This window comes from Drosophila teissieri, chromosome 3R, assembly GCF_016746235.2.
Source record: "Drosophila teissieri strain GT53w chromosome 3R, Prin_Dtei_1.1, whole genome shotgun sequence".
NCBI lineage: Eukaryota > Metazoa > Arthropoda > Insecta > Diptera > Drosophilidae > Drosophila > Drosophila teissieri.
This window is the reverse complement of record NC_053032.1, coordinates 27,670,380-27,684,178: the sequence shown is the minus strand read 5'-3', so window position 1 is coordinate 27,684,178 and position 13,799 is coordinate 27,670,380. Positions and strand designations below refer to the sequence as shown.

At 46.0% G+C, this 13,799-nt stretch overlaps 4 protein-coding genes across 4 annotated transcripts; 2 read left to right on the top strand and 2 right to left on the bottom strand.

Annotated features, from left to right (window-relative positions):
- Window positions 1-3,824: 3,824 nt before the first annotated feature.
- On the bottom strand, window positions 3,825-7,003 carry LOC122619144 (vacuolar protein sorting-associated protein 16 homolog). The gene is made up of 9 exons (XM_043795891.1): window positions 6,844-7,003; window positions 6,588-6,777; window positions 6,265-6,535; window positions 5,519-6,207; window positions 5,329-5,456; window positions 5,124-5,272; window positions 4,783-5,066; window positions 4,127-4,716; window positions 3,825-4,066 (listed from the first exon to the last, which is right to left on the bottom strand). Exons 1-9 carry the CDS (start codon window positions 6,897-6,899, stop codon window positions 3,922-3,924), a joined length of 2,502 nt encoding a protein of 833 aa, XP_043651826.1. The 5' UTR covers window positions 6,900-7,003; the 3' UTR covers window positions 3,825-3,921.
- A 314-nt stretch (window positions 7,004-7,317) lies between these two features.
- On the top strand, window positions 7,318-9,225 carry LOC122619145 (tryptophan--tRNA ligase, cytoplasmic). The gene is made up of 4 exons (XM_043795892.1): window positions 7,318-7,620; window positions 7,696-8,107; window positions 8,174-8,753; window positions 8,821-9,225. Exons 1-4 carry the CDS (start codon window positions 7,425-7,427, stop codon window positions 8,923-8,925), a joined length of 1,293 nt encoding a protein of 430 aa, XP_043651827.1. The 5' UTR covers window positions 7,318-7,424; the 3' UTR covers window positions 8,926-9,225.
- An 871-nt stretch (window positions 9,226-10,096) lies between these two features.
- On the top strand, window positions 10,097-11,669 carry LOC122619684. The gene is made up of 2 exons (XM_043796742.1): window positions 10,097-11,243; window positions 11,304-11,669. Exons 1-2 carry the CDS (start codon window positions 10,573-10,575, stop codon window positions 11,440-11,442), a joined length of 810 nt encoding a protein of 269 aa, XP_043652677.1. The 5' UTR covers window positions 10,097-10,572; the 3' UTR covers window positions 11,443-11,669.
- Window positions 11,670-11,726: 57 nt separating this feature from the next.
- On the bottom strand, window positions 11,727-13,744 carry LOC122619683 (ATPase H(+)-transporting accessory protein 2). Its single transcript, XM_043796741.1, has 3 exons — window positions 13,589-13,744; window positions 13,010-13,362; window positions 11,727-12,699 (listed from the first exon to the last, which is right to left on the bottom strand). The coding sequence occupies exons 1-3, from the start codon at window positions 13,629-13,631 to the stop codon at window positions 12,133-12,135; spliced, it is 963 nt and encodes a 320-aa protein (XP_043652676.1). The 5' UTR covers window positions 13,632-13,744; the 3' UTR covers window positions 11,727-12,132.
- Window positions 13,745-13,799: the final 55 nt, after the last annotated feature.

Sequence of the window (13,799 nt, the reverse complement as noted above, 5' to 3'; positions counted from 1 at the left end):
GGGGCAGCCTGTGGGGTGCTCTTATAGGTTTGCGTTTTCGCGTATCGTAACCGGGGCAGCCTGTGGGGTGCACTTACAGGATTTACGTTTACACCGAAGGATTTTTTACCGCGTCCGGACCCTTTAACGTTGGGCGCCAGTTAATCCGAATGAAGTTAATTCGATTTTTTAATAGTTTTTATTGGACAGAAGTCCGTGTTTATTTTTAAGCAAAATTGAACTAAAGCTATTTTACAATTTGGGTGTTATTTATACCTCCCAGCACCGTCGCTGCCTCTGTTGGCGTCGGTGCTGGCTCCGTCGCTGCCTCTGCCCTCGTTGCTCCCACGGAAGCTCTCCAGACGCTGAGCTTCGCATTTCGAGGCCAATGCAGGTGCACGGCCGGATGCGCGTGCAAGCTTTCTGCATTTGCCCTCGTCGCTCCCACAGAAACGCTGATCCCGCGCTACTGCAGGTGCATGGCCGGATCCGTTTGCGATCTTTCGCAATTCGGTGTTGTGAGTTCTTTTGTTGTTAACTTATACACCCAACAGTGAAAGGTGCAAGCCAGCCTTCTGGCCAGGATAAAAAAAGTGGGCTTCCAGGATGTATCGCATCGGCTATTAATAACAATTCTGGCATGGTCGCCGGCATAAATTCAGCTCAGCCAAGTCGCAATGGCCAAAAATGTGTCGCCCTTGTGGGTGGTAGTTGGCCAGCCGCAGAGCGGCCTAAAGCGAATAACTAACGGCTCTCGCTTTGAGCCCAGATCCAGACCTATACCACTGGGAGGATCAGGTGGCGGAGGAGGTGCAGCCAGGAGCAGGTACCTGCTGTACCTCAGTCGCAGGCCCAGTTGGGCACAAAATGTGAGGATGACCGGAAATGGGCAAAAAGTGTTGCAGGCCACTGAAAATGGGCAAATATTCTTTTGCATATAAATAAGAGCATAAGAAAATGCTCGTGGCGCTTAGGGCCAGCATGGATAAGGGATAACGACCACGTGCCGGCTCATGCGATGCAGTCGTCCACCAGCAGGATCTTGTCCTTTGGGCCAGCCCGCATTTTGGGTCGCCAAAGGGTTATTCACCAAAAAAAACATAGAATGAATGTAGAACGAATGTAGCACTCATGTCATCTCAATCTAAAGTTAATTTGGAATTGAAGCTGCAGTTTACAGCTTACATCAATGGTAGGTATATTTTTTGTGGTTTTCTTAGCTTAAATGTAGCAAGGTTATTGCTTCGATTCCCTTGACACCACAACGCATCAATTTAAATATGAATAATGCAATCGCATCTGGTGAATGGATTCGTGCAAATAGCACAGGCAATATCGGCGGCAATAAAAATGCGTATTTTTTTATTTTTGTATTTTTGTTCCCGCACGTAAACAAATCATTTCATGTGATACCTGAACGCAAAAAATGGAATAACTTTTGTGCATATGCCATGGATGGTCGGTCATAATAGCAGTGCCGACATCTGTTTAATATGGAACGACATCGAATGATAGAAATACTTTCGTAAACACAAACACCGAGTGGAAACGAGGTCCCAGCTGACGTCCTGCGAGGACACACACACACTCAGACACTCACATCCAGGATATTGGCCAGATACATGGAGATATGTAGTGTGTCCTTCGCTTGTTATATGCTAATGCAAACATTGGACCAACATTTGTGTTTGACAGCTCCAGCCGTTGGGCTCTGCGCCACCGATGATGAGCCACTGACCAGAAGGAAAAGCTGCATGCCGCCGCCACCCAGAACCTGGACAAGCAATCTCGGCTGCGTTTCGGATCCGGGGTATGATAAATTGTTGCTCTCGCCGGGCTGACATATTTTTCGGGGGTCTTAAGCAGGCAGTGAAAACAAAAGCTCCCGAAATGTGTTGGCTTTGAGACGGTCAAAAAGGAAGTGTCGGGTGGGGAAAACTATATATGTACATGGGCGAGTGAGAGAGAGAAAGTGAGGGGAAAGTTTGGACATGGTTGGGCTTATGGGGCATTAATAATGCACAGGCACCGGAGAGATGGAGATGGAGGAGGAGGTCTTAGGCGTGACCACAGCCTCCTCATCCGCTTGCTCCTCCTCCGGTGTCCAGTGCAGGGCAAGATGCCTTGATTTATTCCTTTACAATATTCTTAAAGTGTCCTGCGGGTCGCGCTCATTGTGCCGACACATAAATTGAGGCAAAGCCCGTCGTCCGCCACTGCAGTCGCCATATTTCGCTGGCCGGCTTTCATTTGGTCCTGTTCGTCCTCCCTTTAGATTATATTTTGGTTTTATTTCATTTGGTTTTTTCTCTTCTCTTTTTTTTCTGGTCTGCCTCGGAATTTTTTGGCTTGCTGCCAGAAGTTTGGGCTGACAACGCTTGTAATTTCTGTCGCTTTTGCGAGTTTATTAAAAATATAAAAATGCAATGAAATAAAAAGCGCGCTATGTGTTGTACATCAATAACACGAAATGGACTATATAATATCGGTGCCGTTCGCTGACACTGCAAATACACAATATAGTGGGTAAACAGTTTGCAGTTTGCTGGCTTGTTGGCTTTCAATTCAAAGTGTTGTAATATTTGTTCTTTGCTGAATGCTATCGACGCGAAATTGATATGTTTTTGGGTGTTTCAATTATGCCAGCCAGTCAGTCAGCCAGCCTGCCCACACTTCCGCATCCATAAAATATTAATTTGAGCATAATCCGCTGGTGGAAAATGTAGGTTGGCATTTTAAAATGCAATATACTTTTAGTCTGTCACTTCGCAGTGACATTTAGCAACCAAAAACGCATCTGCTGCCAGGAGGGAAATGTCGCAGTAAAGCCCGAAAACCGCAGCCCAAAAAAAAAAAAACCACCAATGGTTTTCGACTGTCAGCAGAAGCGTTTTTTAAACAACGGCCGAAAATTGCAAATAAATTCGGCTTACAGCGAATCGAACATCGAATCGCACACATAAATAGTGGCCGGAAATGTTTGCTACCAGGCCAACAGAACGGGTGGGGGGGGAATGTGGTTGGCGCTTTGAAAATTGGCCGGGTGAACAGAAAAAAATACGTATAAAAAGGGAGTGTGCGTTAAATTTGCTTAAAATGAAGACTAATTGGAATGTCGTGTTGCCAGCATGGCTTCCCCAGCCAGCCTACCATTTCGCCATTCTTTTGCGGCTGGCAAACGTGTTTGGGGGCAATGTCAACTACTTACAGCCTGGCAGCCCCAAATGTGCCTGTGCCTGTTCCTGCCCCCTCTTCACCATGACGCAATTCACATTTTGAACCCAATAAAGGCGTCAACATTTGCCATTTTGCGTTTGCAGAGCCCGGCTATTCGGCCAAAACGAGAAAAGAAAAAAAGCAGACGAGTGTCGTCACAAAAGTACACTTTTCCCTTGGCTTCCTCGGTGCCATGAATGTGGCACTGATTATAAATTTTATTTACACAGGCGTCGAGCATCGGGAATTCGCGTTTATGGTCCGTATAACAAAATTGTCTACAAATTGCGGGCGGGGGGGCCAAGTCGAGTTACTTATGCAAAGGACAACACCAAATTGTGTGTGCGTTAACTGGGTTTATAGTTACTGGCCTCAGCTCAGTGGCTGGTTTTTAGTGGGGCAGTGTGACTGGATGGCAGAGGGATGTGTCCTTTGGGAAATAAGGACGGTGAACTTTATGTCTTCAACTCAGAGGTGAGGAAAAGGCTACAAGCTATGTTAACATGTTTCTGCTTCACAGAAACTTAGTTTTTCTTAAAACGAATGATCAGCTTTAAACATCATTGAATTTGTTAGGTTTTATATACAAAATCTATATTTATATTTATTATAAGCATAATTACTTTTATCAAGCGCAGGTCTTGATTGACAAAAACGAACATACTTTTTGAGTGTTGTTCGTAGAGGCATAAATAATAAAATTGTTTATGAATAGGAATGTTTCGGCTACTTTCCTTCCAGCACGGCTATGCAATCGCAAACTTTGCTCAGCAGTGTGCCATTGTTAACGATCGCCTGATTCTTTTGCAGTTCAAAGAGACTGTGCACATCCCGCTGCTCGAAGGCGGAATCGATGGCTTCGTGAAATAAGCTATCAAAGAGAAAGTTGTGCTACAGTTAAGGGAATAATGCATTATAAAAGGTGACTTACTTTGCACGCATGTACCAGATGACCCGGCGATTGTCCCGACACCTTGGTATATACTTTCGCGCCTCATTTGCATTGTCCTGTTTTAAGCAGACCTCGACAAAGGGATCATAGCCAACAGGGCTCTTTTTACTTTTGGCAAACTTCTCCAGCTCGTCCCACTTGTGTTGACTAGAAAGTGTGAGGACTCGCAGCCACCAGAACCGCCGCTCGGGCACTTTAAAATCACTTCTGATTCGCTCTGCCTCCTTCAGTTCGCCGATAAGCAGCAATTCATGAATGGTGTCATGTATTGACAATCCATTTAAGCTGGCATTGTACTTGGTGCTTAGAGTCTTTTGCAACTTAATCAATCGGCTGGTATCCGCACAAAGGTCTGCCTCCAACGTACAACGTCCCTGGGCATAGGCGTTTCCAATCATCGAAAGATTCGACTCCAGTCCTTCCGTTTCTATAGCATTCTGGAAGTGATACTCAGCGATTGCCTTTTGGTCGTCCTCGGTGTTGTAAATCCCATAGAGACCAGCTCTGTTGGATTCCCTCATTATCTTTTTGTATATGTTCAGCGCCAGTGGATGGTCCCTGATGGTCATCTAGAATTGATAATCAATATGTAGATCGTTAATCTCAATCATTTCAATATGACGCTAAATACTTACGTGCAAATTGGACAGCATCATGTGCATTTTCATCTCCAAGAGCACCTGGGTGATCAACTCTGTGTCGCCGGACTGCGTGGCACTGCCCACCGCTCGATCAAACTTGCGCATCTTCAGAAGTAGTGGCACGTGAAGCGAGGCACGAGACTCAAGCTCTAGCAGCTTGATGGCCAGGTCATCTCGTCCAGCTTGATGCGCCTTTGACGCAATATTGCAGAACGAAATTCCCTCGACCGACGGATTCTTAAACTTTTCAGTTATCTTACGCGCAACTTCAATGTCATCTTAAAATAAAAAATTCGTTGTCCATCAGTTCTAAAGATAAAGGGACAAGTACTTACTGGGATCATTGATCACTTTATGGTACGCCCAGTGTTCCAAGATCCAGGACTCGGGCAGGTTTAAATGCTTGGCCACTTGAATCGCAATGGCATAGTGTTTGCGGAATACCAAACGACTAAGTATCACCTCGGTATTAAGATGCGAGAACCTGAAATAAAAGTTCTAATAAAACCAATCATTAAAAACAGTTGAATAGATGCTTACTGTTTGAAGGTGATGGGCATGGCAATTCGCTCATGGCGCAAAGTGTTGAGAACCCTCAGTATTCGCATAATACGAATATATTCATCGGGATTGTGGTCACGAATAAAGCCTTTGCCATAGTAGGCCGTCTAAAAACAAATGCAGTGGTTATAAATAATATATAAATATAAGAAATTTATTACTATCTTACCCTAAGCAAGCTCTTTTGAGTTTCCGGACAAAACTCGTATGAAGCCGCCTCAATACATTCGGACACTGCCAGACCGATCTTTTCCCTGCACATGCTGAGATACTCATCCGCCTTGTAGGATTTCTCCTCAAACTTTTTCTGCGCCTCGAAGAGATAGCTAGCCGGTTCCTGACTGTTCACTGCAAATATGTTCTCAACGCATTTGGGCAGGCGCTGTATCATCTCATGCGAACTCTGGGTGATGATGCGAACGCCATCCATTTCAGCCACAAGGAACATCACCGGATCGTAGGGAAAGTCACTGCGATCAGCGTTGCGATTCACTATTAAGAGGTAAGATGGATATGAAATGACCACCGCATCCGCCTCGCTGTTGTCAGCATTCATAATCCACTCCATTTGCAGGGGCATATCTTTTCGTCCGGTGTCGAATTCACAATACTTTTGCCGCATATCTACGCTGCCCAGCCAAAGAAGCCCGGTATTGGTATACAGGGCCAAATGCTGATGGTTGTACGACACAGATATCTTAATGATTCGCTCGTGCGGCTTCTCAAAGAGATTGGCGGTAATAGTTCCCACAGTTTCGCCTGGAAACAGCTTAATGACCTCCCGATCCCTTCCCAGCAGACAGTAGCTGTTGCGTCCCTCGGTTACAATCTCCCAGCAGGAACAGTTGATGCTGGAATCTGTCGAGCAATAAGATTATAGCCTTTTGGAATTCAAATCGATAATAATTTTCTTACTGGGGATATCAGGCAGCTTTCTTTCAGTCTTGCTGCTGTTTTGTTTGAGGAAAACCCGACCGGATGTGGTCATTACAGCTACTCCTGTGCCAGCTGCGGACTGAAACACCTTGGCCTCCACAATCTTTGTGACACTGGCCTCATCGCCGATGCTGTAGGACTCCTTTTCGCGACCAAACATGTCGTACACAAAGACGGTGGCGTTCTCCTGGATGCAGATAAGCTCCTCCATGTCTGACCAGCCCATCGCAATTAGTTTGCCATGGTTCCACTGCGGCGATTTAAGTCAATTAGCTAATATTTCTTATTTTCTGATAACTTACCAATATGTGACCCATTTCTCTGCCGGTAGTGTCAAAGATGCGAATCATGGGTCTCGCGGTACCCTTTACCGGCACCAATTTGGTGGGATCACGAGTGGCTGCCAGTGGTCCTCCATACGGTGCCACTTCCACCCACATATACTCCAGGTCCAGGTCTAGCGGCCAATCGGGCGTAGCCAGCTCCACTTTTCTGTGAATGGGTTTAATGGGCGTATCCTTCAGTTGGTTTGTATAGAACGGATTGGGGATTACCCACCTGTAGTAGTCCGGTCGCACCTTGAACCACTCCCCCGTATTGTACATGATAGGCATGTTGTCTGCGTTCTTAGTTCCTTATTTTAATCGAAAGTCATTTGCCTAATCTGTTTGCATTTTTCATTCACAATTTGCAGTGCAACAGCTGATTGTTCAGAGTTGTCGCATAGCAGCAAATTTTCCGAGCTATCGATATTTTGATATCGAAAACAAATCGATGTATTTAACAATAATCACTACATTTTATTTTAATCTTAAGTCAACATAAACTTTTATTAAAAAAAATCAAAAATATATATGAAACAAAAGTAACTCATTCTGTATGTAGTACATTTCTTCGAGATTTGGAGTTAACAGAATTGAAGAAAGCATAAATGAAATATTTTTAAATCAAAACAGATGAAATAAATTAAGTTTTGAAATTAAGCATAAGCGAATACCATCAACAAGAGATCGAAAAATAATCGATGGTGTAATCGATGATTGGGACACTAATAAGCGCCTCATTTCACATGTGAAGGGCCCAATTTCACTGGCCAGTATTAAATTATCAGTTAAATCCTTAAAACTCAGACTGACGAAATGGCGGACACCAAGGAGACGATTGTGGAGGGCGTGGAGGCGTTGACGCTGAATGGAAAACCGGACGCAGAGCCGGTGGAAACGGGCACGGATGCCCAGGCCCAGGAGGGAGCCACTGCACCCACTGAAGATGTTGTGGATCCGTGGAACGTGGCCAGCAGCAACGACGCGGGTGTCGACTATGATAAGCTTATAAGTAAGAGCTATACAAAGTAGCTAATTAATCTAGTTAATCAACTAATTGTTATCTCATAATGTTGACACGTTGCAGAACGCTTTGGCTCCAGCAAAATCGATGAGGAGCTGATCGCGCGTTTCGAGAAAATCACGGGGAAGCCCGCCCACCACTTCATCAGAAGGGGCATGTTCTTCTCACACCGGGATCTGCATACGATTCTCACACTGCGCGAACAGGGCAAACCCTTCTATTTGTACACGGGTCGTGGTCCCAGCTCCGGATCCTTGCACGTGGGCCATCTGGTGCCCTTCATCATGACCAAGTGGCTGCAGGAGACCTTCGATGTGCCGCTGGTTATTCAATTGACCGATGACGAGAAGACCTTGTGGAAGGATCTGAAAGTGGAGGATGCCATTAAGCTTGGACGTGAAAACGCCAAGGATATTGTGGCCATGGGATTCGATGTCAATAAGACTTTCATTTTCAACAACCTGGAATTCGTCGGGTGAGCAAAATTAACTGCCTCTTATCTGTAAAATGCGTGACATTAATATATATCCGTGGCTTACAGAAAATGCCCTGCCATGTACCAGAACATCATTCGCATCCAGAAGTGCGTTACCTTCAACCAGGTGAAGGGCATCTTTGGCTTCGGGGATTCGGACATCATTGGCAAGATTGGCTTCCCGGCCGCCCAAGCAGCTCCCGCCATTTCCAGCACCTTCCCCTTCATCTTTGGCAACAAGAAGGTGCACTGCCTCATCCCGTGCGCCATCGATCAGGACCCATACTTCCGCATGACCCGCGATGTGGCTCCACGTCTTGGATATCCCAAATGCGCACTCATGCACTCAACCTTCTTCCCAGCGCTGCAGGGCGCCAAGACGAAGATGTCGGCTAGCGACCAGAACTCGGCTGTTTATCTGACGGACACGCCCAAGCAGATTAAGAACAAGATCAACAAGTACGCCTTCTCCGGAGGACGCGTGACTGTCGAGGAGCATCGTAAGCTGGGCGGAGTGCCGGAGGTTGATGTGTCCTATCAGCTGCTGAAGTTCTTCCTGGAGGACGATGCCAAGTTGGAGGAGGTGCGAGTGGCTTACAGCAAAGGCGAAATGCTTACGGGCGAAATCAAGAAGCTGGCAGTTGAGGTAAGTGCTATAGTGATGCAATCAACTCAAAAGAATTGTACTTATTGTATTTAAACCAACTCCTTAGACGCTCACACCCATTGTGGAACAGCATCAGGCAGCCCGCAAGCTGATTACGGACGAAGTGCTGGACAAGTACTTCGAACTGCGACCCCTTCAGTTCGGAAGATAGAGCGCCAGCAGAGATGAGGTACCTGCATTTGCTTGACATCGATTCTTACTACCAGTTTATACGAAATTAGCTTAAATCGAACTAAGCGAGATTAGTTCAGCACCGAACCGACTAAGGCACTCCTATGTAAATACCTATACAGAATTGATCTATGCCTTGGCTTTGAGTCCGGCAGGCGCCCACTTAATGCATCGTTGTACTCGCTATTTATTTTATTTTTTACACTGCGTGTTTATTTTTATAAAGCAGAAAACAATAAACGGCTTCGATTTGCAATTGCTGCCACCACAGTGACCCACATTTGGGAAGTTGTTAACTGGCTGGTCTGTACATTTTCCTGGAAACCCGAAACTTTCAGCCAAGGAGAGAAACAAAGCGACTCCCCTACGTTTCTCTACGGAGAACTATACTCTGCTCATATTCATTTCCGATTCCGGGCAAAGCTGCCTCTCTGGTAAGCCAGCTAGCAAAATAACTCTCGACTTCGCAAAAATGTAAGTAATTTTCGCACTTCTAGTTGTGTGCGTTTTTCTGGTAATCCGAGAACTTGCACATGAATTGAATTTCGCGGGCTCTCGGTAGATTTTCTTCTTGTTTCGCCTTTGCGGTTTATATTATTAGGAATTCTGAATTTTCAGAAGAACAAACCAATTTCTTAGTTATTAACTATCAACTATTAATTAAAAAAGGTGTAGTGTCCTTCAAAGTGCTCAAGCAGTTAATGATTTCAAATTTGATCTCAAGGCATACAAACTCTTATAAAACGTTTTTTTTTTTAAATATTTAGAACAAAGAGAATTACAATAATAATAAAAATTAGTTTATAATATATTAGATCAAACCTGTATCCGCTTTTTAATAGGATTATAAGAGCACTTAGTTGGCGATCACTGTTCTTCATTGACTGGAGGGCAACCGAATTAGTTTAAAATTAGAGTTGGGCGAACTTCGGAGCTAGATTGCCCAGGTTTTCATTTCTTACCTTCATATAGACGAACCTATATTCATAACTGGGTATATGGATATATGTGTGTATTTTTTTTTTAATTAAGTCAAAACACTTGTGTTTACATGCGTCGAAAATACACGCTTACATATGGGCTGAGCTCCAAGTGTGGGTGTTTGTACATAGCGATCAAAAAGAAAAACTCAAACTGAAGTTGTGGCTGACGATCGCCGATCGTCGATCGCTGATCCCAGAGTGCGATCCGACATAAGTCGGACGCAACTCCAGCCTGCCACACGCGCCTCGATCTCCATCAGCGGCCGTCGGAGTCGGATCGATCGCACAATAGCGAAGAAATTAAGCCGCTTTGTTTGCCCGGCGATAGCTGGGACAAAAGGACCCTCGACGACAAGTTGGTCCCCTATAGATCACCTGTTGACACACGTACAATAAGTAGAAAGAGCGGTGGCCCCTTAAACTAGACGAGATGTGGCTCTCATCAACCCCGGATGAGTAGTCACGTCTCGAATCGATGGATCGATGGTGAGCCATTCATCACGATTGGCAGCCTTCTCTAATGCACCGAAAGTAAGCAAAACGAAAAAGTACGAGTAAAAAGAACCAAACAGAGCAGAGTCCAGGTAAAGCTGCTGCAGTCCGGCAAGAACTCTCGATCGGTCATTCGAAAAGCGGCTTAAGCGATGACGGATCAACTGCTGAGCTCCACGGCCGGCGCACCGGGTGATCCACCGACGGTTCTGGTGCCGGTGCCAGTCTCCACGGGTGGACCCTATTTGAGCGGTGGTTCCGAGGGCGAGGCGGAATCAGCGGAACAGCCCGTTCTCCTCGAACTGGGTGCTCCGCAATCGAGCAGTTGTCCGGCAGTTAGTCTCAACTACACCCTGACCGCGGATGGAGCCGGCTTGCTGGCATATGCGCCAACTCATCCGCCGCACAGCTACTCACCCACTCTGATGGGTGGCTACGAGAAGGAGGCACACAACATGGGTCTGTTGCCACCCACCTATAGCGTGATCCCGCAGCCGGTGTCGATGTGGCATGCTGGCCAGGTGGCCTCCGGATCGCCAGTGGGCATGGAGTGCAACAAGCCCAGTGAGCTGGTGCCGCCACCCATGTATATGAGCTATGGCGGCGGTAGTATCGCCAATAGCACCGAGGTGGACATCGCCAAGGAGCACAATCCTGCCTGGCGGGAGAAGGCGCTGCAAATGGAGAAGGACTACAGACGCACCGCCTGCGATCGGGAACGAACCAGGATGCGGGACATGAACCGAGCCTTTGATTTGCTGCGCTCCAAGCTGCCCATATCCAAGCCCAATGGGAAAAAGTACTCCAAAATCGAGAGCCTGAGGTAAGTGGAGGTATCTATCTGCAGCAAAATAATATATTTATCTGATATTTGCTTTTGCAGGATTGCCATCAACTACATCAACCACCTGCAGGCGATGCTGCGGGAGAGCTCCGTGGGTCAAAATGGCAGTGGATGCTGTGCCTGGAGCGGCGGCAGTAGTTCGCCCTATGACAATGGCAACGATCATTGGGGCGCGTAACTTGAATTTACAAATATCTAAGAGAATACATTTAAATAATCAACTAATAACTTGTTAGGTTCTATGCGCAGTTTGCCAAAGTCATTCCATGAACCTTTAAAAATTAAGGTCAATAGATTTTCGCTCAATTTCATGATTTTTAAAAGGAAATAGCTTTAACTTGTATAAGTCTACCATGTTAACCATTTTATAAGTGCAATAATTGAATAAAATTATCAAAAATCACACGTATGAATTCCATTATTACTTTCCCCAACACCTAGATTGCAAAACCATCGAGAACATTGTCTTTTTAGGCTATATATATTTAACTTTACTTTTCAACACTTCACATTTTGATAATTTACATATGATGAATCGTTTGAAGAACTGACTGACTTGGCGAGTATGTTGTGCATATTCGTATATATATAAACCTAAAAAGTACAACAAAACAGGAAAATGTAACAAATTGCTATGGAATTGTTGCTCTGCCGCAACTGCATCGAAAACTGATAAGTTTGTTAATACTTATTTATAGATAATAAAACCAACTACTGCGACAGCTGTCCGCACACACACAAGCACACAATTTATCCGCTGTTGGATTGAAGTAGAAGTTGGCCTATTTCAACTTAAAAGGGGGACGAAATAACAAAGCGTAACGCAAGCTCCACTCGCTCCTCCTGCTCCTCTCGACTCCTTCTGCGCTTAGTTGTCCTTCTTGATGCGGGTGGAGGTCATGCGGTAGATGATGGAGTCCCTGCCGGGATCCATGGCAGCGATGGCATAGCAGATGGCCAGCAGCGACAGTCCAAAGACAACCATGAACCACAGGATGATGTTGAAGATCACCGGGTAGTCGCTGCCGTAGTACACAGCCAGATTGTAGGGATTGGTAGTCGAAGCTGCAACGGTATCACGCTTGGCACGCGATGCTGCCACGTCCTTCTCCGTGGTCTGCACAAACAGCACCGAGTCGCTGGATTTCTGGGAGGCAGCAAGCAGACGGCTGATAGCGGCCGACAGCAATTTGTTAGCCTCCTCCACGGCCACGGACTTCTCGCCATGAGCCTTGGCCACTCCATCGACGGAAACGCGCAACAACAGGACATTCGAGGGCTTGGCCATCTCAGCCAGGTGATCGGCCGCACTGTTGATGAATCCAACCTCCTGCAGGAACTGCTTGTCAGCGGTGTGCAGAGAGGGATTCAGGTGCTTGGTGGGCTTGGCAGCTGGGGTCTCGAAGTCACCGAAGCAGGACTTCCAGGCTTGAACCTATAAGAAATACGCGTTTAATTCAAGATCTCTTCTGAAGATGCATAAGGGGTAAGGTATTGTGAATGTAATCATTGCTAAGTATTATGATTCACTCTATATATCATGTGATTAATTACATTACTTTTTTTTACTCTACTATAGGTTATAGATTTTCATGGCACATCAGCCAGGACAATTTAACATTTTAAACACAATTTATGAGATCACTGCACTTAAAGCGATTTGGCAAATAAGCTAATTGACTTTAATATGCTAACGAAAAACTATTTCTTTTGATGTGGCTTTTCGCCCTTAAGACACCACTTACGCCATCGTCGAACTGCTCAAAGTTAATATCGCAGACGGGCTCGTTGGCTGCCTCCAGCTCGGCGGCCAGGGCGTTCAGAGAGGCGTCCGTTCCGGAACCCGTCAGCTCGTAGGTCTTGACGTTGCCGGCGGTGGTCACGTGACCAGTGCCCTGGACATGCACCACAATGACGCCCTTGGCCAGGTTGAAGGGATCGTTGATGGTCAGGCCGTTCCAGTTGGTGTCACCGCTGACGGCGTTGCCCAGGGAAGCGTAGAGCACATCACCCACGTAGTGGCTTTCCAGTGCATCGTTGCCCTTGAAACTGATTGCCTTGGGGCGGTTCAGCACGGTGAATTCGCCAGAGGCATTGACTGCAAAATAGATGGATATAGTCCATAAGTATTGTAGAATCCATCATGTTCATCTCCTTTGTCCAAGATTCTGCGCATGCATGTGGGGAGCTCTTTGGAGTCCCGAGTTCTGGGTGTCACAACCCCCACGAAACGGGAATCGATGAGTACAGAATATCCACTTTGTAGCCGCTTTCCACTTGCTGCATAGGCATTTATCTTGATTATTGATGGCAGATATACTTACTGGCTGCTATAAACAGCGAGAAAATCACGAAAACCCTCAACATTTTCAGTTTTCCGCTGGACTTTTAATCATATGACGAACGACTGCACAGAAAAACCTTTTCTCCTCCCCGATATCTCCCTGACTATCATGTGATGAGCAGGGTTACTGCGGGCAGTTATCGAGTGGGTTATCGTTAGGGTTGTCGAAGAGTCGATACAATCGATTGCAC